A 25,978-nucleotide genomic window follows, 5' to 3' on the forward strand; every position below is an offset into this window, starting at 1 on the left:
CCATTGAATTTATTTGATCAACAAATGATATTCGACACTATTTGCATTTTTAAGAAAAAGGTAATTGTTTTGTTGCCTGTTTTACCACAAACCTGAAAGCCATATTTGTCCTTTGATTTTGGGTGAATTACTGATAATGTGATAAAAAGAAAACCTGTTAGTCAGATTTTTTAAAATTATTTAACAGTTATTATTTTATTAATTAACAATATGTGTAAATTATATTTACATATTTCTCTGCAGTGAATTTTATGAAATACTTTTACTTAAAAATAATTGTGTATGACAAAACAAAATTACGATCGATCAATAAAAGATCGATCATGTGATTTGTTGTTGATTTATACAACATTGTTATTTGTCAAGCTTGGACCCCAAAAGAAATACTTATGTGCTGAAGACGCAGTACATCTTAAAATGCATAATTAGAAAAAATGTTTACCATACCATAGTACACACATTCTTACTTCTTAATGAACTCACTGCTCCGCAACAAATAATTAATTTAATTTTGTCCTATCATGATGGAAGCGTCAAATATATACCGACAAAAAGAAACAAGGAAATATGTTGTGTTGCTGACCAAATTTCAGTCATGATTAGCATCGTAAAGTCTGTATAAAATACAAAGAAGTAACGTGAGACTTCCTGACACTATGGATGAAGGTTAAGGTTTGTTTTGTTTAATGACACCACTAGAGCACATTGATTTAAATTTATCATGAACTATTGGATGTCAAGCATTTGGTAATTTTTAAACTTGTAGTCTTAAAGAAAATCTGCTACACTGTTTCATTAGTAGCAAGGTATCTTTTATATGCACTTATCCAGAAAGGACAGCACATACCATGGACTATGGATGAGGGTTTTGGTTGCAGTCACTCTAGACGATATTTTCTGTGAACTGTTCATGTTTCTACAGTACACACACACACACACACACACGGGGTGTATACTACCATATGTGGCTAAAACTCCTACCTGCAGCATATCAATCGACATGAACGCCACAGATATAAATACTACCACCCCTCACCCTTAAAGTGAATCAGAAAAAATTGGGGGGCAAGCTGCTCATTTCTGAGATAACGGGTAGCATCTATGACTACCCTAGTTCCGCACAAAATTCGAGTACTTTTTTTAACAGGTACCCCATACATGTTTCAAGCACAAGGCTACTTGACACAGTGGTACTAGATGAAATAAAATTGCATACATTTTTTTTCCAGATGAAACAGATTGACTAGTCCGCCAGAATTTCTACTAGTCCACCAGCCTATAGAACAATATATTAATGTTTAACAATTAATATATATATATATATAATGTATATATAATGACAAAACATTATTAAAGACACTTGGAAAATTATCAACATCACGTGCAAATGAACAAAAAAGAAATGGTTTATTTAACGATGCACTCAACACATTTTATTTACGGTTATATGGCGTCAGACATATGGTTAAGGACCACACAGATATTGAGAGAGGAAACCCGCTGTCGCCACTTCATGGGCTACTCTTTTTCGATTAGCAGCAAGGGATCTTTTATATGCACCATCCCACAGACAGGATAACACATACCACAGCCTTTGATATAGCAGTCATGGTGCACTGGCTGGAACGAGAAATAGCCTAATGGGCCCACCGACGGGGATCGATTCCAGACCGACCGCGCATCGAGCGAGCGCTTTACCACTGAGCTACGTCCCGCCCCTAAACAAATGAACAAAATCAAACCCCAAACCTTGACTGACAAAATCAATAAATTTTGAAACATTCTGGTAAAGACTAACCTTTACACATTTTCATATAGATTTACAAAATTCAAGTGGAATCCCACAAGTGTTTAACAAACAATATATTAAAAAAACACCGACAATATACTCTGAACGTAAACAAATACTTTTTAGGAATTATTGACCTTTTAACTGCTGTTTCCAGGAATGGGGCTAAATTGGAATCACTATCAAAACGGAACCCTTTTTGTTGGCCAAAACGGAACCGATTTGGTTATAATGGCACCTACATGTAAGTGTATTGGCGAAAATGGGACCTTTTTATTTTTATTTTTTTATTATTCTTTTTTTAGCTATAACGGCAATTCAATATATTGGGAAAAACGGTGTTACCAAATAATACATAATTAATAGAGCTGTTGTTTTATTGAAGATATCTTCGTTCACAACTTTTAATGCTGTTTTAGCTATACATTTTTTAAATTTTTGGTTCTATATAAGTCATATATATAGCCATAAATTTTGGTTCTGTTTTTGCTATAACCCATTTCCGGACTGTTGGTAATGTGGTACATGTATTATTGTGTTTTGAACTATTTGGTCATCATTCTGAACCATTTGTTTGAATGGTTTGGAATTCTGTCATGGCTGATGCAGTCGCGGATTTAATGTAAAAAATTAAAATAATAATAAATGAAATTTACAGTCAGTCAAAAAAAGACGGATCGCCCATCGGACTGGTAGTTGCATTTTTCAACTCCTCTGTCAGAATTGTTCTCGCATTTGGCGAGTGGGCGAGTACTTTCTGCACCCTGCACACACAAACACACACACAAACACACACCACACAAACAAACACAAACACATACACACACAAACACGCACGCACGCACACACACATGTACACGCACACAAACACGCACGCATGCACACACACACAAATGCACACGCACACACACGTATATATAAATGGTCTCTTCCTTCTAAACGAAAGAAGTAGAAAGTTAAAGGTTTTTTATTTAACAACACCACTAGAGCTTTTTGATTAATCAATTAACTTATCAGCTATAAGATATCAAACATTTGGTAATTCTGAATTATGGTCTTCACAGGAAACCTGCTACATTTTTCCATTAGCAGCAAGGGATTTAAATATCCTTCTTTCCATAGATAGGACAGTGTATACCATGACCTTTGATACACCAGTCACGGGGCACTCATTGAGACAAGAGAAAAACTGAAAGTACATCAGCAGATATAACCACAATATAGACTACATTTCACAATTTCAATATGACTGACATCGAACAGTTGCTGTTACAAACAGATTTGTGGTAAGGGGCCTATCATTAAACAAACATTACTCATTCTTACCTGTTTTATTTCAATAGGAAATTCACTCATGTGTAGCTTGGCACAGTCGATACAGAATCGTTTGGTGAAAAACAAGCTGCATTCCTGTAAATGGAACAGTGACACACATATACTACTCAAAAGAATTTAAGGGTCAGACGATATTTTCGACATTATTTTCTGAATGTCAATTATATTAGCTAGACCATAATGTCACGCATGGTATTGTTCCATTTTGACGAAAGTGGGTCTAAGCAACCCATAAATGAATTAAAATCCACTGTCATTGACACTGTCGACTAATTCTAATGGCGAAAACATGCTTACATTTGCACGTAAATTAGGGTGAAAGCGAAAGGTCTGTTAAGTGCCCATAACTTGCTTTTTCACAAAGCGCTTCATTTGCACGCTTTGCATGTGTATTCCATGTTCCCAATGCTGAATTTCCGTATAATTGAAGCTTGCGTTCGTGTACGGTGCACACTCCAAATTCGACAATGGTACGACGTCAACTGAATATTGAAGATCGAGGAAGGGCTATTGCTTGGCTTCAGGATGGCAATACGCAAAGAAATGTTGCTCTGAGACTTGGTGTCAGTCAGAGTGTCGTTGGCCGACTGTGGCAACGGTACCAAGCAACGAATTCTGTTCGATATCGTCCACATTCGGGAAGACCCTGAAGCACTACAAATAGAGAGGACCGCTACATCACCAATATGGCTCTACGTCAACGCACAACCACTGCACGCCGATTACGTGACAATCTGCGGACTGCGACTGGAACTCGAGTGTCTGATCAAACCATACGCAATCGTCTGAGAGCCAATAATCTACGCTGCCGTCGCCATGCTGTTCGACCACCACTCCTACCACGTCACAGAATGGCCAGACGTCACTGGTGCACACTTCATCTGCGGTGGCAACGTGTTCAGTGGGGTCAAGTGATGTTCACTGATGAGTCCAGGTTTAGTCTCCAGTTCAACGACGGTCGGGTTCGTGTCTACAGACGTCCTGGGGAGCGCTTCGCTGACGTTAACGTTAGACAACGTCACCGGTTCGGTGGTGGCAGCGTCATGGTGTGGGGCGACATCTCTATCCACCACAGGACCCCCTCTATGTGGTGGATGGCAATCTGAATGGAATCCGCTATCTGAATGAGATTATCCGGCCGTTGGTTCTCCCAGGCCTTCAGCAGATTGGCGGCGGGGCAGTTCTGCAGGATGACAATGCCAGACCCCACCACGCCAGGGTGGTAACGGACTTTCTCAGACAACAAGGTATTGCCAGGATGGATTGGCCAGCATATTCGCCTGACTTGGCCCCAATAGAGCACGCCTGGGATGAATTAGGCAGGAGAGTTCGGGATAACCATGCCCCTCCGGCCAACCTTCATGATCTGGGTCAACTTCTTATGGCAGAGTGGCAGGCCATTCCCCAAGAGTTCTTCAGACGTCTGATCAACAGCATGAGGCAACGATGTGTCGAGTGTATTCGCGCCAGGGGTGGATTCACACACTATTAAACGAATGTTCTAATGTGTAAAATCCATGTTTGACAACCTTCAACTTTGACAGCATGTCATGTGACTTTCTTGTATACAGTGACGTTTATTTGTGGTTTTTTGTAAATATGGAACAATAAATTAAATTTTTGGTGTAGTTTACATCATCAATCTAATACACTCTGAAACTTATTTGGTTATAAATTTTTGACCCTTAAATTCTTTTGAGTAGTATACATACATGTAATGTGGGGAATTGACTGGAATTTTATCATCGATCACCAGTTATAATCCGTTTACACCAACTTTCGATTACACTATCGGTTAGAATTATATGAACATAAGAAGGATTTGAGTTATAAAAACCATGCACCTATTGTTGTGTTCACCGATATGGACCCTACAAATCACTAATTGTTACATGTAATAACCATTTTAAAAAACAAAAAATCTTTACGTACATGTAAAAGAAATAAACACCAACACCAACATATTTACATCAAGAATGAATGAATGTTTAATGACACCCCAGCATGAAAAATACATTGGCTATTGGGTGTCAAACTATGGTAAACGCAAATGTAAAGTGATGATCAATATAAAAATTCAACAGTTATATTTACATCAAGTCCATTATCTAAACTGGAGGAACAATTTCAGTTAACATTTTCCCACATAATCGATTATGGATTTTTATAATCAATCATCACATCAATAGAGCCAAACTGATAAACCTTTGATTATAATCGATCACTGGAACATCACTAAACACACATGTAGACATTACTAATACAATTGCTCCATTAATAGTTTGTTTTGTTTAATGACACCACTAGAGCACATTGATTTCTTAATCATCGGCTATTGGATGTCAAACACATGGTGATTTTGACACGGTCATATAGAGGAAACCCGCTACATTTTTCCATTAGTAGCAAGGGATCTTATATGCACCATCCCACATATAGGATAGCACATACCTTGATATACCGGTCGCGGCGCACTGGCTGGAACGGGAAACAGCCCAATGACAGGGATCGATCCAAAACCGACCGTGCATCAAGCGAGTGCTTTACCACTGGGCTACCCCCCGCCCTTGCTCCATTAACTGCTTACATATTTAAAAACATGATACATACATACACAGACACATATGCACTTACATAGACTCTCACCTAAAGTCAAAGTCAGTCTGAGATCTATTCCCATCAGTGGACTTTGATCCAGTCAGTGCAGCATGACTGGTATATCAAAGACTGTGGTATGTGTGCTATCCTGTTTGTGGGATGGTGCATATAAAAAATCCCTTGCTACTAATGAAAAAAAATGTAGCGGGTTTCCTCTCTAAGACTACTTGTCCAAATTACCAAATAGTTGACATCTAATAGCTGATAATTAATAAATCAATGTGCTCTAGTGGTGTTGTTAAACAAAAAGACTTACTTTATAGGGGAATGCATCAGGTGAATGGTGGCCATATATAACTCAGTTTGAAAAAAAGAGAGTTGTTTTGTTTAACGACACCACTGAAGCACATTAATTTATTAATCACCAGCTATTGGATGTCAAACATTTGGTAATTCTGACACATAGTTATCAGAGGAAACTCACTACATTTTTTCTGACTGCAGCAAGGGATCTTTAATATGTACTTTCCTACAGACATGAAGGCACATACCATGCATTTGACCAGTTGTGGTACACTGGTTGGAATGAGAAAAAACCCAACCAGTTGAATGGATCCACCAAGGTGGTTTGATCCTGCGATGCAAGCACCTCAAGCAAGCACTCAAACAACTGAGCTAAATTCCACCCCAGTAACTCAGTTTGACACCCAATAGCCAGTGTTTCTGCCAGAAAGAAATTTTTGGGTATGGCACTATGAAATTGAATGTGTGTGCTGAATGCAATAGGGGGTATGGGGGTCTCCACCAGAAAGAAAATGGGTTAGGTTTTGGTTTAGTGTTAGGGTCAAGAAAATCATACAGTAATGATAAAAGAGTCATTAATTTTTTTAAAAGGTAAACTTACAAAAATTAAATCTGCAAAACATTTGGGTATGGCGCTATATCCATTGTACCCTCTGGTAGAAACCCTGATAGCTGATATGTTTTTTGTGCAGTGGGATGTCACTAAACAAAGAAAGAAAGAAATGTTTTATTTAACGACGCACTCAACACATTTTATTTACGGTTATATGGCGTCAGACATATGGTTAAGGAGCACACAGATTTTGAGAGGAAACCCACTGTCGCCACTACATGGGCTACTCTTCCGATTAGCAGCAAGGGATCTTTTATTTGCGCTTCCCACAGGCAGGATAGCACAAACTATGGCCTTTGTTGAACCAGTTATGGATCACTGGTCGGTGCAAGTGGTGTACACCTACCCATTGAGCCTTGCGGAGCACTCACTCAGGGTTTGGAGTCGGTATCTGGTCGACTGGGATCCGAACCCAGTACCTACCAGCCTGTAGACCGATGGCCTGTCACGACGCCACCGAGGCCGGTTTGTCATTAAACATTCATTCATTCTGTTGGCATTGTTGACTGAAAACTGACATGCGTAAACTCACATTAGATAAACATACTGGTTTCTGGCAGAGAGAGCAGTGTGATCCAAGAGTAATGATGCCTCCCTCCGTGCTAAATGGATCTTTCATCACATACGCATCTTCAAGCAATCTAAAAATGGAATGGAAATGCAAAATGAATAAGACTTCTGTCCAAGTTAATAAAACCAGAGAACATTGTTCAGTGCCATATCATGATTTGGGGCTGTTTAATAATTACATATCATGATTTGGGGCCGTTCAATAATTACATATCATGATTTGGGGCCGTTCAATAATTACATAATTCTCTAAGCCAGGCTAGCTCGATCTGCCACTCGCCAAATTCGCCAATTGCAAATTTTAAGAACAACTGGCAAATTTTATTTTAATTTGGCGAAAACAATTTATGTAATTATTGATACTTTGTTGGAAAATGCTATAAATTTTGCATTTTAAAAATAATTTGGCAAAATTTCAGATCACTCAGATCTAGCTCAGTCTAAGGGGTAGGAAGAATCATGGGATACATTAGGAATGATGAGTGGGGAGGGGGGGGGGGAGAGGTATGCAGACCTCACAGTTTAAGGGTAGCTCTCACAACTAGTTGATGGAGAGTGATTTTTAGACCATGTAAGGATGTGAAGGGTTTTTTAATCTATAGTAGTATACAGGGCCTGAACTTAACGAAAGCACCAATGGCAATTGCTGTTGTTGAGATATAAAATTAAATTTCCATAGTGCCAATGGATAAAAATTACTGCCTTCAGTAAAGCTCCTCAATAACAGCAGTGTATGCATACACCTGGTGTACATTATCTGTCAGTATTTAACATTTGTGTATTTGAAATATATCTACATACAGCAAAATAACCTTTCAGTCATGTTTGTTTGGTTTATTTTCTGTGAGAAATACCTAGGAATTTTAATTTGAAAAGCTGGTTTCTGCTTCAAAAAAATGGCTGAATGTTTTTGTGGAATTTATAGCTGATTGTGATAGCTAATTTGATTATAAATTTGACCGTTTTACCAACAATAAAAATCAGGAAATATTGTTTTAAAAAGGGAGGGGGGGGGGGGGGGGGGGGGAACAGAATTCTGTACTACATAGGGTTACTTAAATGTATACATCATTGCATTACCAGTTGGCTTGTTGGGAGTGGGACATAGCCCAATGGTATAGCACATTCCTGATACATGGACAGTCTAGGATCGATCCTCAACAGTGGCCCATTGGTCTATTTCTCATTCATGACAACTGGTATATCAAAGGCCATGGTATGTGCTATCCTGTGAAATGGTGGATATAAAAGATCCCTTATTTAATATGGGAAAATGTAGCAGGTTTCTTCTCTAAGACTATACATCAAAATAACTGACAAAATATCTGAGTTACCCCATACTGGTCACAGTTAGTTTTAGGTTTTGGTCAAGGATCCCTATAGTTCTTTATATCAGTAATACCGGCAAAATGCGGACAATCTTGACCACACTGCTGGTACATTCCATTTTCTTACAATGAACACTTCATTTTATTTTCTGCAAATTGATAATGGAGACTGCAGATAGTTCTTGAAAATCAATGTTTCTATTTTTATCCCGGTGTCACTTTAAAAACAATAACAAACAACACTCACAAAAATAGTATTTGACATCACAATGGCATCGGTCACGTGATATAATTTATTTCTTCAAACGTTTTCACTGGATACGACTACCAAATTTTGAGTAAAATGTTTCAGAATGAGAGAATAAATTTGTGTATTTTAAGAATATTTTATAATTTGATATATAACTTAATTTTTAAAAAATTAAATAAAATAAAAAATTGGCCATGAGAGGATAATTTGGAATAGATTTGGTTAAAATCTGCTCATACGTGGACCATGCATGAGAAGTCAAAACCAACTCAGTCAATCAAAGGCCAGATCGGCCATCTTGGATTTTGAAACTGCCCATAAAATAACAACTCTTAATTGGTAAATGCCATGAGAGGATCACTGGGACCGAATTTGATTGAAACCTGGCTGGTGGAACTTAAGAACTAAAAGTTCTCAGTTAATCAGAGGCCTGGGAGGCCATCTTGGATTTTGAATCAGCCACAAAAATAACAACACTTAGTAAGTCATGAGAAAATCATTTGGACTAAGTTTGATTGAAACCTGCCTGGTGGACCTTGAGAAGCAAAAAAATGTCTCTGTCAATCAGAGGCCAGGGCAGCTATCTTAATTTTAAATCTGCCCGAAAAATAACAAACTTGGTCAGGTCTATAACAGAATCATTTGGACCAAGTTTGGTTGAATCCTGCTTGATGGAACAGGAGAAAAAAGAAAACAAGAAGAAACAAACAAATAAATTTACACTACAGTGTGGATCTCCAGATAGTGGAGGAATATAACCTAAAATAAGAAGAAGAATATAGGACCGTGAGCTTTTTAGCATATTAGTTTAGTCAAGACTATCCCACATACATAGAACATGTCTATCATACAGGTAAACTAATTTTGTAGCCTAAGTATCTGTCAACATGTAGCACCTATTTTTTTGTTTTAACTGTTCATGTTTTTCACTTTAAAACCATTGTTGTTTTTTTAAAGAATTATACAAGATGCAAGATGGCTGCCACTGATGATAGTGCAAGCTTACGGGAAGCTCGTCGCAAGCTTGCAGAAAGCTCGTTGCAAGCTTGCAGGAAACTTGTCGCAAGGTTGCAGGAAGCTTGTCGCAAGCGTGCAGGTAGCTCGTCGCAAGCTTGCAAGAAGCTCATCACAAGCTTCCGGGAAGCTCATAGCAAGCTTGCAGCAAGGTTGTAAAAAGGTTCCAAATACTAGCTTAAACTGAACAAGCGAGATGCTAGTTGCAAGCATGCAAGAAACTGGTTGGAAGCTTGCTGCAAGAATGCAACAAGCAGGTCGCATGGTTGTAAAAAGGTTCCAAATACTAGCTCGAAACGCGGTAGTTACTACCATGTAAAATGTGCTTGTACAACCTTGTCGCAAGGTAGTTACCAGCTAGTTATTAAGCTTGCAATTTTTGTTTGGGTTATGAGCCATCCTGCTTTATTATTGTAAGTAATTCTGTAAAACCCTTGATTAAGTAGACTAAAATCACAAAACTGACTAATTACGTCGTCCCAAAGAAAAGAAAAGTATCACTTGGGTATCGTGAGTGGTCGTTTTTGCTCGAACGTACCCTACCAACAGGCCTAATAATATGCATTTTTTTTTAAAGAAAAATACTATAACTCCATTTCATTCTATTGATGCAAATTGAAATAATTTAGTTAAATAGTTTATTATACTATCAAGTCATTTATGTTGTTTTACAAGTCAGGATGGTGAGGACCCAGTCAGAAAATAGGTCTTTTGAGCTAGATTCTCACCCCATCCCTATAGCCCGAGTGTCCTCAAGACCTCCCCTGTTTATATCATCAACAACATATAAACAGGGGAGGGCTAGAGGAAACTCGAGTTACCCCATCCCCCGAACAGACGGAAACCAAATATCGAGTATCAAGTGGATGAAATCCGAATCTAGAATACACTAGCTATAGCAATGATTACTATCAAGTGAAATGATATATATTTTTACAGCTTTATTCACATTCGTGCCTTGATCGATGTCTTATCCAACAGTTTATATGTTGGAGCTGAGACGTCCAGAACATGATAGCGGGTGGGTTTGAAAAGATGCATTATAAATGACGAAAATACTGGTTACGGACATACGATTACCCAAGATATCGAATCCGATGGTTGAGAAGTCTATTGTCCGTGTTCAATCGTGCGTTTTACATTTCTAACATAGAATCTGGTGTCTTAAGTATAGGCCATTATCTTATCGAGTACGCCCTTGAATTGTATTTGTTCCCGGACAACTCCGTGCTGCAAATAGGCGAAACACATTTTTGGTAAGCTTTCTCACTTTTTCATTCATTGAAAGGCCTTTTTTTTCTTTCTTTTTTTGCGTAAAAAAAGACAGATGTAATAACAATATATTGTGTGGTCTTCACAAGTTTTGCACATGGCTTGTTCGATCAAGTCTGCCGTCATGTTGGTGATACAACCGTATTATTACAAAAAGAGTTCCGTTTATTATATGCACCTGGCCAAACACATTTCCAAATACATGAATACATTTTTGTTTTTGTTTGGAGCCCTGTAGACTTCAATGTTCCTTTAAGACATAGGATAGGCGTATGCACTTATATTTGTATGGGGCCAGGCAGATTTTTGTTCAAATTAAACGAAAATGCCTAAATCTAGATAAAAACATTTATTCAAATTGGCATTACTACCAAACAGCTACCCGGTATATGGGATTCCAAACAAATAACTAAATGGATTATAACTAATAATATGAGTAGAATGATGGAAATACACAGTGAAACGTTTTCAGGCCAGTTCATTTTGCCTGACCGACACACACACACACCACACCCAGCTCACTTTTCCTGACCCCCCCCCCCCCCCCCACACACACACAAACAATCTGTTTCGTACTCTTATGCTTTATGACAGCGTTTATGAATTTACAAATTTGACCGGGCCCCTGAAAATTATATATCGAGACAGCCAGCCTCTGCAACAATATTGTATTTCAAACACAAATTGCAGAGTCATTCTAAACATTTCATTGTTAATTTTTTTTTTAGAGTTCACATTAAATTTTATGACTGCCAGTTTGGATAATAAAATTATATTCTTTAAATAACGGGGCCATCTACTGATTGCCATAGCCAGTTCTTTCACGTTGATATGTCTATTTGCAATTGAAGGCATCTCCGTCTGCCAGTGGATCCAGTCCCCCCACCCTTCCCAAACCGAAAGCTCCGCCTCCATCAATGCAAATTTCGGTAACCATCAACACAATGGGGCAACTGTTCCACATTAACATCGTGTTGTTACTGTTTTGTAACCGGAAGATCCACCAGTGCATATCATCTTGCTTTTGTGATAGCCGGTATTTTTGGTGTGGTTCTTTTAAATATGCAATAAGATCAAACGTTGGCCTAATATGTAGTTTTTCCCCATAGTCAACTTTTGTCATAAATCAGCCTGGTTGTATGGCACTTAGCATATCATGAACATCCAAGGTACTCCTATATTCGTTAAAAAACTGGATTTTGTCTTCAAATAATTTCGTATGTACGAAAAAATAATATGGTAGGAAATAAAATTAAATTTAACCTAGTACAAATATTAGAACGATCAGAAACACGTTTAATATAAAGCCACTAATATTTTATGCAGAAAAATATATTTGATATGTAATTACAATCGTTAAAAAGTCTGTTAGTTGATAACATCTTAAAAATTGCAGCAAACTCTGAAATGGTCCTTTAACCCATGTACTGAAATAATAATCAGAGTGTTTTCTTGGTTAATTGGTCTTTTCTTTCCGTGGCCTATTCCTGTGGTTCCTTATTGTCAGGTGTATATTTAGACGGTCCCCAGACATTGTCTAGACACACTAAAAAGACGTGCCTCTTTTATTAAGATCACAGGATACCCCTCAAATCGTAATGGACATTATCAGCCATCCTGCTTTATTACTGTAAGTAATTCTGTAAAACCTTTGATTAAGTAGACTTTCCCCATCTAAAATCACAAAACTGATCAATTATATTGTCCCAAAGAAAAGAAAAGTATCACTTGGGTATCGTGAGTGGTCGTTTTTGCTCAAATGTACTCTACCAATAGGCCTAATAATATGCATTTTTTCTTTGGATTTAAAAAAAAAAGAAAAATACCATAACTCCATTTCATTCTATTGATGCAAATTGAAATTTATTTAGTTAAATAGTTTATTATAAGAATACTATCAAGTCATTTATGTGGTTTTACAAGTCAGGTTGGTGAAAGCAAAGCGCCTTGTCGTAAATTAGAGGGTTTTTTTTTATCCCACTGCCCCCTTTCCTTTCTCTCCTTTGAATTCCATCTCATTTCTTACCGATCTGGCAACTCCTCCTATCTTTCAACTTCTTTTGGGAAAAATATCCGCCCGGTCCCCCCCCCCCCCCCCCTCCCTAACCCTAACCTTAACCCCAACCCCAACCCCAACCCTACCCCTAACCCCTAACCCCTAAACCCTAACCCCTAACTAAAAATAATAATGGAGGGGACCGGGCGGATATTATACCGTGTTTCCACCTATTGACAACTTACACAAGTGATTTGGCAAAAGGCGGCTTTTTTCCGAAGTAATTATAAGCGGTATCAAAATTACAAACGCTACAAATAAATTGATTTTCGCTCTTTTTTTCAGTCATTATAAAACCACACACAAACTGAACCAGTGTATTCAAAACCGAGTTCGCGAACGGCTAAGAACCCGTTCTCGTCACGCCACTGTGCAAGGTAGTTTGAGATTTGAGAACGGGGATACATTCACGAACACGTTCTCGCCTCTTCGAAACGTTTAGGAATACTGCACCAGAACTGAGTATAGAATGCACAGGTGCATTACAGATGATATTGTTTATAGAAATGGGTTGTGATCCAACTTACAGTAGGGTTCTAAGGCCAGCTTTATTCATTCAAACAAACAACTTCATATTTTAAAAATATTTATTAATAAGTATCAAAACAACAAATGAACAGTATATACATTAATCAATACATGTCATTAAATTATTTAAATTCATAATAATAACAATTAATTTCTCATAATAGATTTGCCAAGGTTACAATTAATAATATATGTATTGATCAAGCCCCTTGCCATTGGAGGGCAGGAAGAATATATATACACATATACATACACACACACACACACATACATACGCAGAGAGAGGGGGGTATATAGAGGGGGGTATAGAGAGGGGGGTAGAAAGAGAGACAGAGACAGATAGAGATACAGACAGATAGACACACATACAAACAGGCCGAGACTGGTTTACCAACATGCAGGCACAGACTTAGGCGGGTGCCTAAGGGGCTCAGTCATCCCTATTTTTGGTAAAACATTATATATTACAGTATACTAAAAAATGCAAACTTATCCCGTCCACCTGTTGAGGACCTTTAAATTCTATTTTTAACAACAACAACAACGGTTTTTGGACTCCCTCTATTTAAAAATCCTCGATCTACGCCTGACATTTGTAGCCTACTTAAATTACCCAGTGACCTGGTAACTGGATTTATTTATAATTGGTTATGTTCACTCATGGGCATACGACCCGGGGAAAACAGTGGGAAAAATTCGGGCACTTTTTATCTGGGTAAAATTTCGGGCAAATCAACCCCTCCAGCCCCCCTAAATCAAAGAGTCCCCATACGCCCATGTGTTCACTTATAAGCAGTTGCACGAGCTGACCACAGACCAGTCACCTTTTCTTTTCTATGACGTTTTCAACCAGCAAATAACAATTCCAGGGCATACATTAACCTTCTACCCAGCTACAACCAGAGATTATTATCCTTGGTCAGTGACTTGTTAGAACTTTGACATACTTCCTTTAATTTGCTAATTTTGCTCCAATAACATTATTTGTTTGTGTGGGTGGGGTGTGGGGGTGTTATAAGGATGGTTGTAGCGATTTGATAGCCTAAACATTCTAGTCTGTAATGGAGTTAATTGTTTACTCAGAATACTGGGAATGGTCTGACGAATCATGATTTTGTAATTTTATCCGAGTTTCATCAAATAAACATGCCTCTTTTCCCCAAAATTATATAACAGCATACTTCATGTCCTTCATAAAACAATTTTCGTTTGTCATTGGCTATAGTAGGCTATTACGCCGGAATATACTAATTTAGTATATAATTTATTTTGCTCAACATATAAAACACCTGCGCGTGTACAGGGGGAAGGTTTCTGGGGTCGAAACCCCTCACTGCTCAAGCAAACTTTCTCTCCCCCCCCCCCCCCCCCCCTAAAAAACAAAACAAAACCTACCTATCTCGCCAGTCTAGGCCCTTCCCCCTCAACTGCTGAAATTCCTGCACACTTGCATGGAAACGATATATGAAATGAACATTCAATATCCAATCATTGTGACTTTCAATAGTTCAACAACCTTGCAATCAAGCATAAGGTCTATATATGGTTCCTGAGATATTTGACGAGCGAGTAAATGCGGATTCTGTCGTCAAACATCTGGCGTTACTGTATTTTGTTTTGAAACAAACTGGTTGTAGTGCTTTGTCAGTGTGTTAGGAGCTTCCCACTGGGGATAATGGCCCACGCGATCTTCAAGAACAACAATTCCATGTCGCGGAGCTATCCTCCTAAAAAACCAAAACATTTAAAACATAAAATTTATCAAACAGAAACTAAAAATAGATTGATAGAACAGAAATCATCACAATGGGTTAAATACGACAAGCATTCTGAGGGTACTGCTAAAGCAATACTGGTACATGTCCCCTACCGGGCCCAACACATTTTCGTATATCTCCTAAGTTCAAGGACCATAACTCTGTGAAAAATTGCTAAATCGCCAAGAAAGTTAAACTTGATCTGTAACAGTACACGATAAAGCTATAGAAAAAAATGCCATCTCAATATTTTCAGGCATTGTAAAACCCCCCACCCAAAAACAAAAAAGAAACAAACCCACATCAGAAAAACAAATTTTCATATCTCCTAAGTTCAAGGGCCATAACTATGTGAAAATGGGTAAATATATTAGTGGGACAGACGGACGAACAGACAAAAGGACGGAAACTAAACGTAAAATAGTTAGTGTTAACTGATAAGCCATCATTTTATAGTAGCAAATTATTGAATACGTTACCGGAAGTAATCTTGAAATGGAGGTGGATTGACTGGATCAGCAGGGCCGTATATCATCAACACTGAAGAAACAGTAATCATATATAATTATAATTAATTTTATTTTATAAAGACCTAGCGTCTGGCGTTGCTAGAGTCAAACCGTTAAACCGTTAAAGTTGACACTGAATAAATGCTATTTCTAAATATAACGTATCACAAACTAAAAACACTGTTTGGTGCGAGCTATTTCATAAATTTTTTAAAGTTTAATTTAATAGTGGGGATTAACATCTAATCTGGGAAAACATGTTCAACCTTAGTATTGTTTCTAAAAAAATTGATTTACCAGTACAATCTAACACTAATTTCTCAAAACACTTCTACAGACACCTACTGGTACTTACAGCAGGACGCTGGACTTCAATTTCTCATAACTTAACAGGCATTTGCTTTTGAAACTTTTAAGTACTCCATAGTTTTATTATTGATTAACAAAATGCATTTATTCAAGCCGTAAAAAAACTGAAATAGTTAGATACAGATTTTTGTAGCCTGTTATAAGGCAAAAAAAGTTAATAACAGTTTATCAGATTTTCTTCCTAAAAGTGAGCGTAATGCCGATTATTATCCAATACCTGGAATAGCTGATTCTTTAAGTGCTCCAACCCATCGATTTTCATTTTCAGCCCTCTCTTGAATATAGTGAAGAATTCTGTGAAATACAAGTATACACATGATGCAAGAGTGCCACCTCCGGAGCCTTTTTCAGTTTAAAAAGATCCCTTGCTGCTAATCCAAGAGTAACTGATCATGCCATCTCTCATTTTCTGGAGCTGCATCTGAATCTGGATCTAGGTCTGGGTCTGGGTCTGGGTCTGGGTCTGGCAAGTATGGTATCAATCGAAAAAATGAATGAATGAATGAATGAATGAATGTTTAACGACACCCCAGCATGAAAAATACATCGGCTATTGGGTATCAAACTATGGTAAATGCAAAACAAATTTGTTGATCAACATGAATATAAAAATTCAAGATTCAACTAAAAACACAGTGTAAAAAACTGTGCAAAAAATACAAATATCACAGATATATAAAATTAAAATTTAGAATAAAAGTCCGTATCACGTAAAAAATGCAATAAAAGTTCTTTCACATTTCTTTGTCCAAATAAATCTTTTCGAGTTGCTGACAAATGCTTACACTCCACCAAAACAAATCGAAAAAAGAAAAACACTGAATCGAAAGTGACAAAAAATAATTGGTTCGCTTCCTGGTACAGACTCCCACCCAGAGCGAGTTTTAATGACTCAAATGACTCAATGGTTACGTGTAATGCCGCTACACCTACCTACCTCCCAAAAGGAGACAAAAAGGACATAAGTTCTAAATTACAAATGATACCTTCTTGTTCCACACCCACCTACACTAGACATTGTCCTCGTAATATATCACACATTAGGATCGGATACAGAATTCGATAAAGGGGTGCAAAATGTTTAGAACAAAGCAGGAATTTGAAAGGGGAGGGTGAAAAGTTTTGTGTGCTACGCACATTAAAGAAGACGGATCTATATTTTACTCAGATATCATAATCAAAAGCAAAGTTTTCACCATAGTCCTTACGGTTCCCATTTTTATAAAGGGGAGGCTGATTTTTGCCCGAATTTAATGACAATTCCCAAAATCTGGAGCTCATTTTGCCCGAATATCTCTGTCGATTTTGCACGATTATGAGGATTTTCTTCAGCACTAGGGAGGCAGTTGGCCCCCCTCCTCCGCCGCCCCACCTCCTGTCTTGCACGCCTAAAATCGGGAACTGCCTGCACACTAGATCTCACTCTGAAGCCCATTCATTCATGTAATATCTTCTCATTCTAGTGCAATAAATGAATGAATGAATGTTTAACGACACCCCAACACAAAAAATACATCGGCTATTGGGTGTCAAACTGTGGTAATGGAAAAACAATCTGATGATCAACATCAATATAAAAATTCAAGATATAAATAAAAACAGTGTAAAGAACTGTACAAAAATACAAATACAAATATCACACATAGATACTGACTTTTACTCAAAACTTCAACGTGTGCTGAATTGGCCATTCTCAAAGAGAATGTTACACCCCTGCACTACAGTGAGGTTACAGCATGCGCAGGGGCATTTTAGTGCAAGTAAGTTTGCTAAATTAATTCAGATTAAGATTAACCAAGCAGACATACTCTGGCATTGCAATATGGCCACTCTTGTATGTCACTGCGGCATAAAAATCTTGCATTTCTTCATGAGAAGGCTTATTATCCCCGAATATCTCAGCAAATCTGAAAGTAAAACATCAACATATATTCACAACGTGCTTCAGACTATGTAAGGGTATATACGCGTGCACGCACAGGCAACACACAGAGAGAGAGAGAGAGAGAGAGAGAGAGAGAGAGAGAGAGAGAGAGAGAGAGAGAGAGAGAGAGACAGACAGACAGACAGACAGACAGACAGAGAGAGAGAGAGAGAGAGACAGACAGACAGACAGACAGACAGACAGACAGACAGACAGACAGACAGACAGACAGACAGACAGACAGACAGACAGACAGACAGAGAGAGGGGGAAAGAGACAGAGAGATATATATAGATACAGAGAGACAGACAGACAGACAGAGACAGAGAGGCAGAGAACACCTACGTGTATACACACATATATACAGACACATTATGAATACAATTTGGGTGCCTTCCCACTCCCCTCGGCCCCCTACCCAAACCACCCCTATCGGTGTGAAATAAATGCTGTAATGAGAAACGCCCTTCTTTAAAATATGCCTAGAGTTCCTTTCAAGTCTTGTAAGCTATATATGTACACACTAGAAAACACAAGAGATCGACATGTATTAATACACACGAAAACTTGAACAGCTGGAAGAAGGTAAGTCTAGTCGCAATGGAACCAATGACCGGAATCAGTAGAAGCTGAAAATACAGGAAATTAAAAATGTCTAATAGAATATAAATATAAAATAGTTATTGAAATGATGTAATTTATATTATTCATGCAATATAATTGTACACATTCAATACCAACGTATGGGCGAGACGTAGCCCAGTGGTAAAGTGTTCGCTTCATGCGCGGTCGGTCTAGGATCAATCCCCGTCGGTGGACCCATTAGGCTATTTCTCGTTCCAGCCAGTGCTCCACAACTGGTGTAACAAAGGCCGTGGTATGTGCTATCCTGTCTGTGGGATGGTGCATATAAAAGATCCCTTGCTGCTAATCGAAAAGATCTGTGTGGTCCTTAACCATATGTCTGACGCCATATAACCGTCAATAAAATGTTTTGAGTGCGTCGTTAAATAAAACATTTCCTTCAATACCAACGTAAGCTATAACTTGCTAATGTATTATAAAATAAGCTATTACGATAGGTGGTTCGGAAATACAGGCCAATTCGCATGTACATGTATTAGATAACTTACCAAAGGTCATGGTATGTGTTGTCCTGTCTGTAGGAATGTGCATATAAAATATCCTTTGCTGACAGTGTAAATGGTGCAGATCGTTTGTTTGTTTGGGTTTTTTTGTGGGGGTTTTTTTTTTTGGGGGGGGGGGGACTACTAGTAAGTATCAGAATGATGAAATGTTTCACATTCAATAGTTGATGCTTAACAAACGTGGCCTAATAGTGTCTTAAAACAATGTAACTAACCTTTTTATATTGAAGAACTTGAGGAAATAGCCATGTGGTCTCTTAAACTAGGTATCTGGAATGGCTCAATAGTTAGCTAAAGTTTCTTATGTTTAACGACACTACTAGAGCACATCGATTTTGCTTAATAGAGATATGGGCCTAATTCATGAACCTCTCTTAAGCAGCATCGTCCATGCAAGACTTGGTGCATTGCACAGAGAGGTAGCCAAGTTGCAAGTGTTTGGTGAATTAGGACCATAGAAGTTGTTAAAAGCAGGTTGGGCATATTAGTACAGGCAAATAGAACTGAAACCTTAATGCAGTTACTTACTTTTTGTATAAATGCATATATATATATATATATATATATATATATATATATATATATATAATTGGAATCTGAATACACGTCTTAGTGCATTGCACAAAGAGGTAGCCAAGTTGCGAGTGTTTAGTGAATTAGGCCCATGGAAGTTGTTAATAGCAGGTTGGGCTATACTAGTACACGTATATAGAACTGAAATCTGAATGCAGTTTCTTACTCTTTGTATAAATACAGGTATATAGAACTGAAATCTGAATGCAGTTTCTTACTTTTTGTATACGCCGAGGGTGATATTTACCAGGAAAAAGACCTGAAAGATATAAAACAAAACAAAATGGTTTTTTTATCCCCTAATATCACCTTGTTTAATAAAGTATAACTAAACGAAGTCTCAGTTCTCTGAAACGAATACTAGCATGAATAGTTAGCATACTAAAGAGTCCAAGAAAATGTTTTCTGAAGATTTTATATATAGATTAAATTTCCCCCAAAGTATTTGATTCCACGAAAGACATAGCATAGGCGTCGTGAGATGAAAGCAACTGATGGTGCCAGGAATTATAAAAAAAATGTATTCCAACGGAGAGGTTGAGGTGTTATCTACAGAGATGGAGAGTCCCACGACCACCCCACCCTACCCTACCCCGCTTCCGACGCCCATGCATGATGGCCTCAAATTCCAAAGTGATATTCTGATATTTAATTGATTTATGACTACGTTTGCAAAATGGCTTTTGGTAGAAGAGTAGTGAATATTAATTTTTATATTTTAAGTCACGTCAAATTGCTAGCGATACTAACGTATAACAATTTTCTCTGCCGTAAGTCAAAGACAACATTTATTATTCATTATTAGTCTAAAATAAGCCTTGTAACCTGTGATACTATAAAACCTCAAAAACATTTACCTCCATTAAGCAAACACAGAGTCTGAAGCTGAAGCTCACTGTTTCTTCTTTTCTTGTTATACCTGTAAAATGTAAGTATTAATTAGTATTTACTGGGTTCTTGCCGCAAGCAATGTGTCAACAATGTACCAAAACATTAAGTCCCCAATGAAATAGTTTTCATTTCACTTGTCACGAGCTTTAACTTCAGCAGTAAAACAATATGGCATAATAATAGAGGGTCTTTCACAGCAAGACAAAACGGCATTAGTATTACTAAATTAAAATGGCTTTTTCTTTAAATAGAGATAGATAGATAGAGAGAGAGAGAGAGAGAGAGAGAGAGAGAGAGAGAGAGAGAGAGAGAGAATGAGAATTTGTCAGAAATTGTCAAAGCGTTTGCTTGCAACTAAAAACTGTTAAAGCATTTTTAACATCTCAAGATTTTTTGGATCGTCGAAATTTGAATTTTAAGTAAAAATGTTTTGTATTTTATATTGGAATAGGCAGTTGTGTACCTTGCTAGGGGCACTTTCCCTCAGCTTTGGGCCGCCGCGTGCTATGGCCCTAATTTATTTTTTATTTTTCAATACCTGGCTAACAACTCCAATGCAACCGTATCGCCATAGTCATGTGACAACAAATGAGCTCTGGAAACTCCGAGTTTCTTTGCCAGGACCTCGACAATGGTGGCTTGCTCAAAGATAGAATACACATAGGGAGTCTGAAATGTAAGAATGGCTATGATTAGTAGCATTCAAAAATAGGTGACGGTTTTCTCAAAGGGTAAAAATATACAGAAAAATGTAAGAGAAGAATGCATTGCTACCAATGTCGTTATAAATAATGTATATATAAGCATATGACAGAAGTTTGTAATTCATTTTTTTTAAAATGTAATTTCAAAGGACAAAACGTTCACCAAGTATAGAAACTGAACAACAAAACCGTTATCCCTGATCAAGACCGTATCTCTGCACAATGTAGAGTCGAATGGGGATTTAGTAAAATAGTGGTTGATTCCTTAAATTTCTATCTAGTGTCTCGTCTGTAGGACTCCCAGGGAGATACTTTACTGGAGAATTCATCCATCTTGCACCGCCACAAAGAGGACTGCCACTCCAGACTAGTTTCCTAAATCAAAACCAGCACAGGACAGAGCTCATTGGAATAAATACAGCTGTGATGACGTGAACTCATGAATCACTGTAAAAACAGTGATGATATCAGGTGTTTTCGTGAAAGATGAGCATGTCCTGCTTCACTCGTGGTACCCGTAATGAGTACTGCTACCACAGCTGTCAAATCCGTCACTTGATCGAAAACGCATTTGCCATAGTTTGACACACAATAGCCGAAGTATTTTTCGTGCTGGGGTGTCGTTAAACATCTATTCTATCTATTCTATCTATCTATGATCTAAAACGATGAAAAGATAAATGTGCAAGAGTTTTACCAAAGAGATGAAGAGGTATGCACAAATTCAAAATGTTAAATAATACCATTTATGTTTTAAAATTTAACGTTTATTTTTTTCCAATATAGATTAGCAAGTTATTTCTACGATTAAAATATACCGGTTTTTCACTGAATCCATGTCCAAGGAAATCCAGAAGTACCACCCTGGAAAACTGTTCCTTGAGCCCATCCAACACCTGTAAAACAGTGACACAACATTTTTAAGGAGAGAAAATGACTATTTGTTTAACAAAAACTCAGCACATATAGTTATTTTGAGTCTGAGAGAAAGAGAAGTGGGTGAAAAGGGGGGGGGGGGGGGGTAGGCCTACGTCCGTGTGCATGATCACCAGAATAAAACCCCAAGAGGATATATCCATTACAGCCACGAAATACTTAATTAAACAGTAATTATTTTTATTTTTAGTGATTGGTTGTTGTTGTGGGGGGGGGGGGGGGGTGGGGGGGGTTCTTTGGGGGTGTTTGTTTTTGTTATTGTTTTGTTTTGTTGTTTTTTTGTTAGTAGTTGTTGTAGTAGTAGTAGTAGTAGTAGTAGTAGTAGTAGTATTTCTTCTTTTTTTTCTTCTTTTTGGGGGGGTGGGGGTAGGTGGGGGTTGTCTTCAGTCATATAATCAAGAACAACAGCAAGCATATGCATATTGAAGTTGAAACTACAGATGACAAGTCCACCTAGAGTTTAGAACCGATCTTATCCGAGGTACGATTATCTAAAACTAAACGAACGAGCTAGTTATAACAATAAGTTGAACCTTAATCCAGTCATGACTACTGGTTGGGAATCCATGGAGACAAAACACTGTTCCATAACTACCCGTTCCAGGCTCATCTGTAAAAAGAAAACAATCTAGTTTCACAGATGGCCACAAACTATTTGCAAACAAACTCAGTTTAAGAAAACCAGACCCCAATAAACAAACAAAAAACAACAATCCAACAACAGTCCAACAACAAACAAACAAGTGTCTTCTAATTAAACAAAAATATCTTACTCACTGGTTGCTGATAATATCTTTTTTTATATATATATTAATACGCACGTGTGTGTTATCGATTAAAAAACTTACGAGTGGCTGCTCTTAGGTTATAACCCGGTCGCTACAGCCATACCATTCAATAAAAAAAGCATGATCAAAACTGAATAGATCTGTGACGTACCAAAGTATAAGTTAACCTGAAATTGACTGATCTGTGACGCATAGGTTAGCTACAATGCGCAAGGGCCGTAAATAGGTTTTAGTTATAGAAGACGTTTAAAATATGTCAAACCTGGCTTTTTGAGAATATGTAAGAAGTAGTTTTATTTATCTTACAACTCGTTGTTTAAAAACGTACTCAACTCTCTTTCGCTCATTAGGTACGATTTAAAACAACTCGTAAGATAAATGGTATCTAACGGCTACTCATGTAGAATTCTCACTTATCCGTTTGCAAAACAGTTTTTGCATCGATGATCCTGGGTTACGATGATGAGAAATCGTATTTGTAGTTACAGGGTTGATCTCTAATGAAATGTTTAAATACATTCAACATTGATGAACATATTACTAAAGTTTTCAATGATTCAAGCGCTCCACCGAAGCATTTCAGTTGGAATATCCACCAAAGTCTGTTCACGTCAAAAAGAAACCGATGAACAGCCAAGACAGGCAGTTACACCTGAATTGTTACTAATAATTGATAATACAGTACACAGAGACTAAAAGCAAATCCGCGCTTGCAGGTGTCTTATCTTGGCTATTCCATCATTATATTCATACCTGTATCAACAAAGGAGATTTAACTTACGCAGTTTGATGTTAATTTGTCAACAACAACAACAACAACAACAACAAAAATAAATTTATTTACACTGATATTTTTAAAAAATAAATTTTATGCGAGTTGGTATGGGTTTAAAATTTAATATTATGTATTTTTTATGAATTTTAACATTATATTTTTCTATACATGTCTTATGAATTTGATCAACACAAACTTTTAACAATAAATATTTAATAGCATTAAAACGAATTACCAATAAAAAATACATCCATCTGGTTATATCGTATCGTTTGGCCTTTCCGTTTCCAAGACAACAGTCTTTCAGACAGATCAGGAGACGGGTAGTAGATGAAAAAACTCAAAACCAGAGCCAGGAAGGCAATGACATAGAACGGAGTCATCTGTCTTGTTTAATGATCATCATCTGAAATAGAAAGTTATATTTCCTTGATTTGAAATATGCTGTATTGTGTGACGGGGTTGTGGAGAGGGAAATTCTTCTTTTAATTTTTTATTTTTATTATTAAATTTGTATTATTATTATTTTATTTTTTTTTTTAAACTTTTTTTTTTTTTTGGAGGGGGGGGGCAGTGTAGTCTGAAACGAACGTAGAAAGTGTGTGGTTCTTTTAAAATTCACTTAAAGGAATGATTATGCAAGGTTTTTGGACTGGTATGCATATTTAACTATATTTAATGCACATTATTGTTTAATATAAACATATATAATTGATACATTTAATTATTAAAACGGTGTAGTTAATGTAACGGCTACCGTATATAATGAGGGCAGCCATTTTGTTCCATACCACTGAATCCGCCCTCTTGCGAGTCTTGCACTAGGGTCTGTGTTGTTGAGTGTTTTTGTTGTTCTTGTTCTTTTTGAAAGTTTCTAATTAATTTGTTTCAAAATTGTAGAAGGATAGTCTTTTGGTGCCATTTTTAGTATACAGGCATTTTTTAAAAATATAATTTTAACTCCCCATGTTACCCTCTTTGGAAATTCAGTGACGAGTACAAACTGAATGTCAACAGTGTCTTTTAAAAAACTGATGAAAGCAAATTGATTGTGAAGATTGAGTCACTGATGTAATACAAACACAGCTTAAGCAATGTCATATAAAGGCTGAGTTCATTTCGACCTTCGCTCCTAAGTAATATTAATTCATTTATGGTTTAAAGATCCATGTCGTGTAACTATTAGACATGTTTTAACTTAATTGAGTTATTTATTGAATCAACATAGGTTTTGTTCACATGTCCATTATAAAAAACAGCCTAAACTACCTGGTTTTCACCACAGAACTGATGAGTTATTTATGAGGTTGTTTACTGTGCTTACCTGTAGATCCAGTATACTAAAGATGCTCCTCGGCAGGGGAGATAAACTGTGTTGCCCTACATTCATTCATTCGTAGTTATATTCGTGCACTGTCCTGGACAAACATCTCAGTTATATTGACTGTCTGTCCAAGAAAGAGATAGTTAGTGGTTAGTTATTAATGGTTAGTGAGAGAGAAGTCGGTGTAGTAGCAGGCCCGTACGCGGGGGGGGGGGGGGGGGGGGGGGTGCGACTGGGGTGTACGCACTCCTCCCCCCAATTACTAAAGGTCCACTTTTCTCTATTAAATTTAAATAACGTTACGTAATCCCATCACGAGCAATTCGCACCCACCCATTAAAAATGCTGCGTACGGGCCTGAGTAGGCTTACACCTAATTAACCATTCGCTCTGGGTGGGATTCGGTACCGAGAAGCGAACCCAGTACATTCCAGCTTTATGTCCAATAGCTTAACCACTACACCGCAGAGACCGGTAGCTAACAACAGCAACAGGTAAAAGAGGAACATGAAACTTTACTTAGCTGCAGAAAACAGGTGCATGTGCTAAAGGACATTTAAAAAATATATTCCACTTATATTATAAACATCTCTTGCCACAGTCTAGATCCCTACTTCCACCCCC

At 37.5% G+C, this 25,978-nt stretch overlaps 2 protein-coding genes across 2 annotated transcripts in view; both read right to left on the reverse strand.

Moving 5' to 3' along the window:
- LOC121367923 (cysteine-rich DPF motif domain-containing protein 1-like) overlaps nucleotides 1–13,417 on the reverse strand; it is a 48,886-nt gene extending 35,469 nt beyond the window's left edge. The window contains exons 1-3 of the mRNA XM_041492379.1: nucleotides 13,314–13,417; nucleotides 7,171–7,279; nucleotides 3,116–3,199 (exon numbers count right to left, since the gene is read on the reverse strand). Coding sequence (XP_041348313.1) covers nucleotides 3,116–3,199; nucleotides 7,171–7,279; nucleotides 13,314–13,417 — 297 coding nt within the window. The remainder of the gene's footprint in view (nucleotides 1–3,115; nucleotides 3,200–7,170; nucleotides 7,280–13,313) is intronic.
- Nucleotides 13,418–13,701: 284 nt separating this feature from the next.
- On the reverse strand, nucleotides 13,702–24,873 carry LOC121389890 (mesoderm-specific transcript homolog protein-like). The gene is made up of 11 exons (XM_041521554.1): nucleotides 24,266–24,873; nucleotides 23,001–23,077; nucleotides 22,350–22,427; nucleotides 21,366–21,496; nucleotides 20,794–20,855; nucleotides 20,155–20,195; nucleotides 18,777–18,844; nucleotides 18,100–18,198; nucleotides 16,509–16,585; nucleotides 15,893–15,953; nucleotides 13,702–15,383 (listed from the first exon to the last, which is right to left on the reverse strand). The coding sequence occupies exons 1-11, from the start codon at nucleotides 24,411–24,413 to the stop codon at nucleotides 15,245–15,247; spliced, it is 981 nt and encodes a 326-aa protein (XP_041377488.1). The 5' UTR covers nucleotides 24,414–24,873; the 3' UTR covers nucleotides 13,702–15,244.
- Nucleotides 24,874–25,978: the final 1,105 nt, after the last annotated feature.

This window comes from Gigantopelta aegis, chromosome 3, assembly GCF_016097555.1.
Source record: "Gigantopelta aegis isolate Gae_Host chromosome 3, Gae_host_genome, whole genome shotgun sequence".
Lineage (NCBI taxonomy): Eukaryota > Metazoa > Mollusca > Gastropoda > Neomphalida > Peltospiridae > Gigantopelta > Gigantopelta aegis.

What these genes read in the sequence shown, in the direction of transcription:
- LOC121389890 (XM_041521554.1), bottom strand. Translation starts at nt 24,413, where the DNA reads ATGACTCCGTTCTATGTCATTGCCTTCCTGGCTCTGGTTTTGAGTTTT. An exon ending in TTCCAGCTGTTCAAGTTTTC is followed by an intron (nt 18,199 to 18,776) that starts GTGTGTATTAAT and finishes TTTTACTTTCAG; the next exon opens with ATTTGCTGAGATATTCGGGG. An exon ending in CCATTTCAAGATTACTTCCG is followed by an intron (nt 15,384 to 15,892) that starts GTAACGTATTCA and finishes TTGGTTTTTTAG; the next exon opens with GAGGATAGCTCCGCGACATG.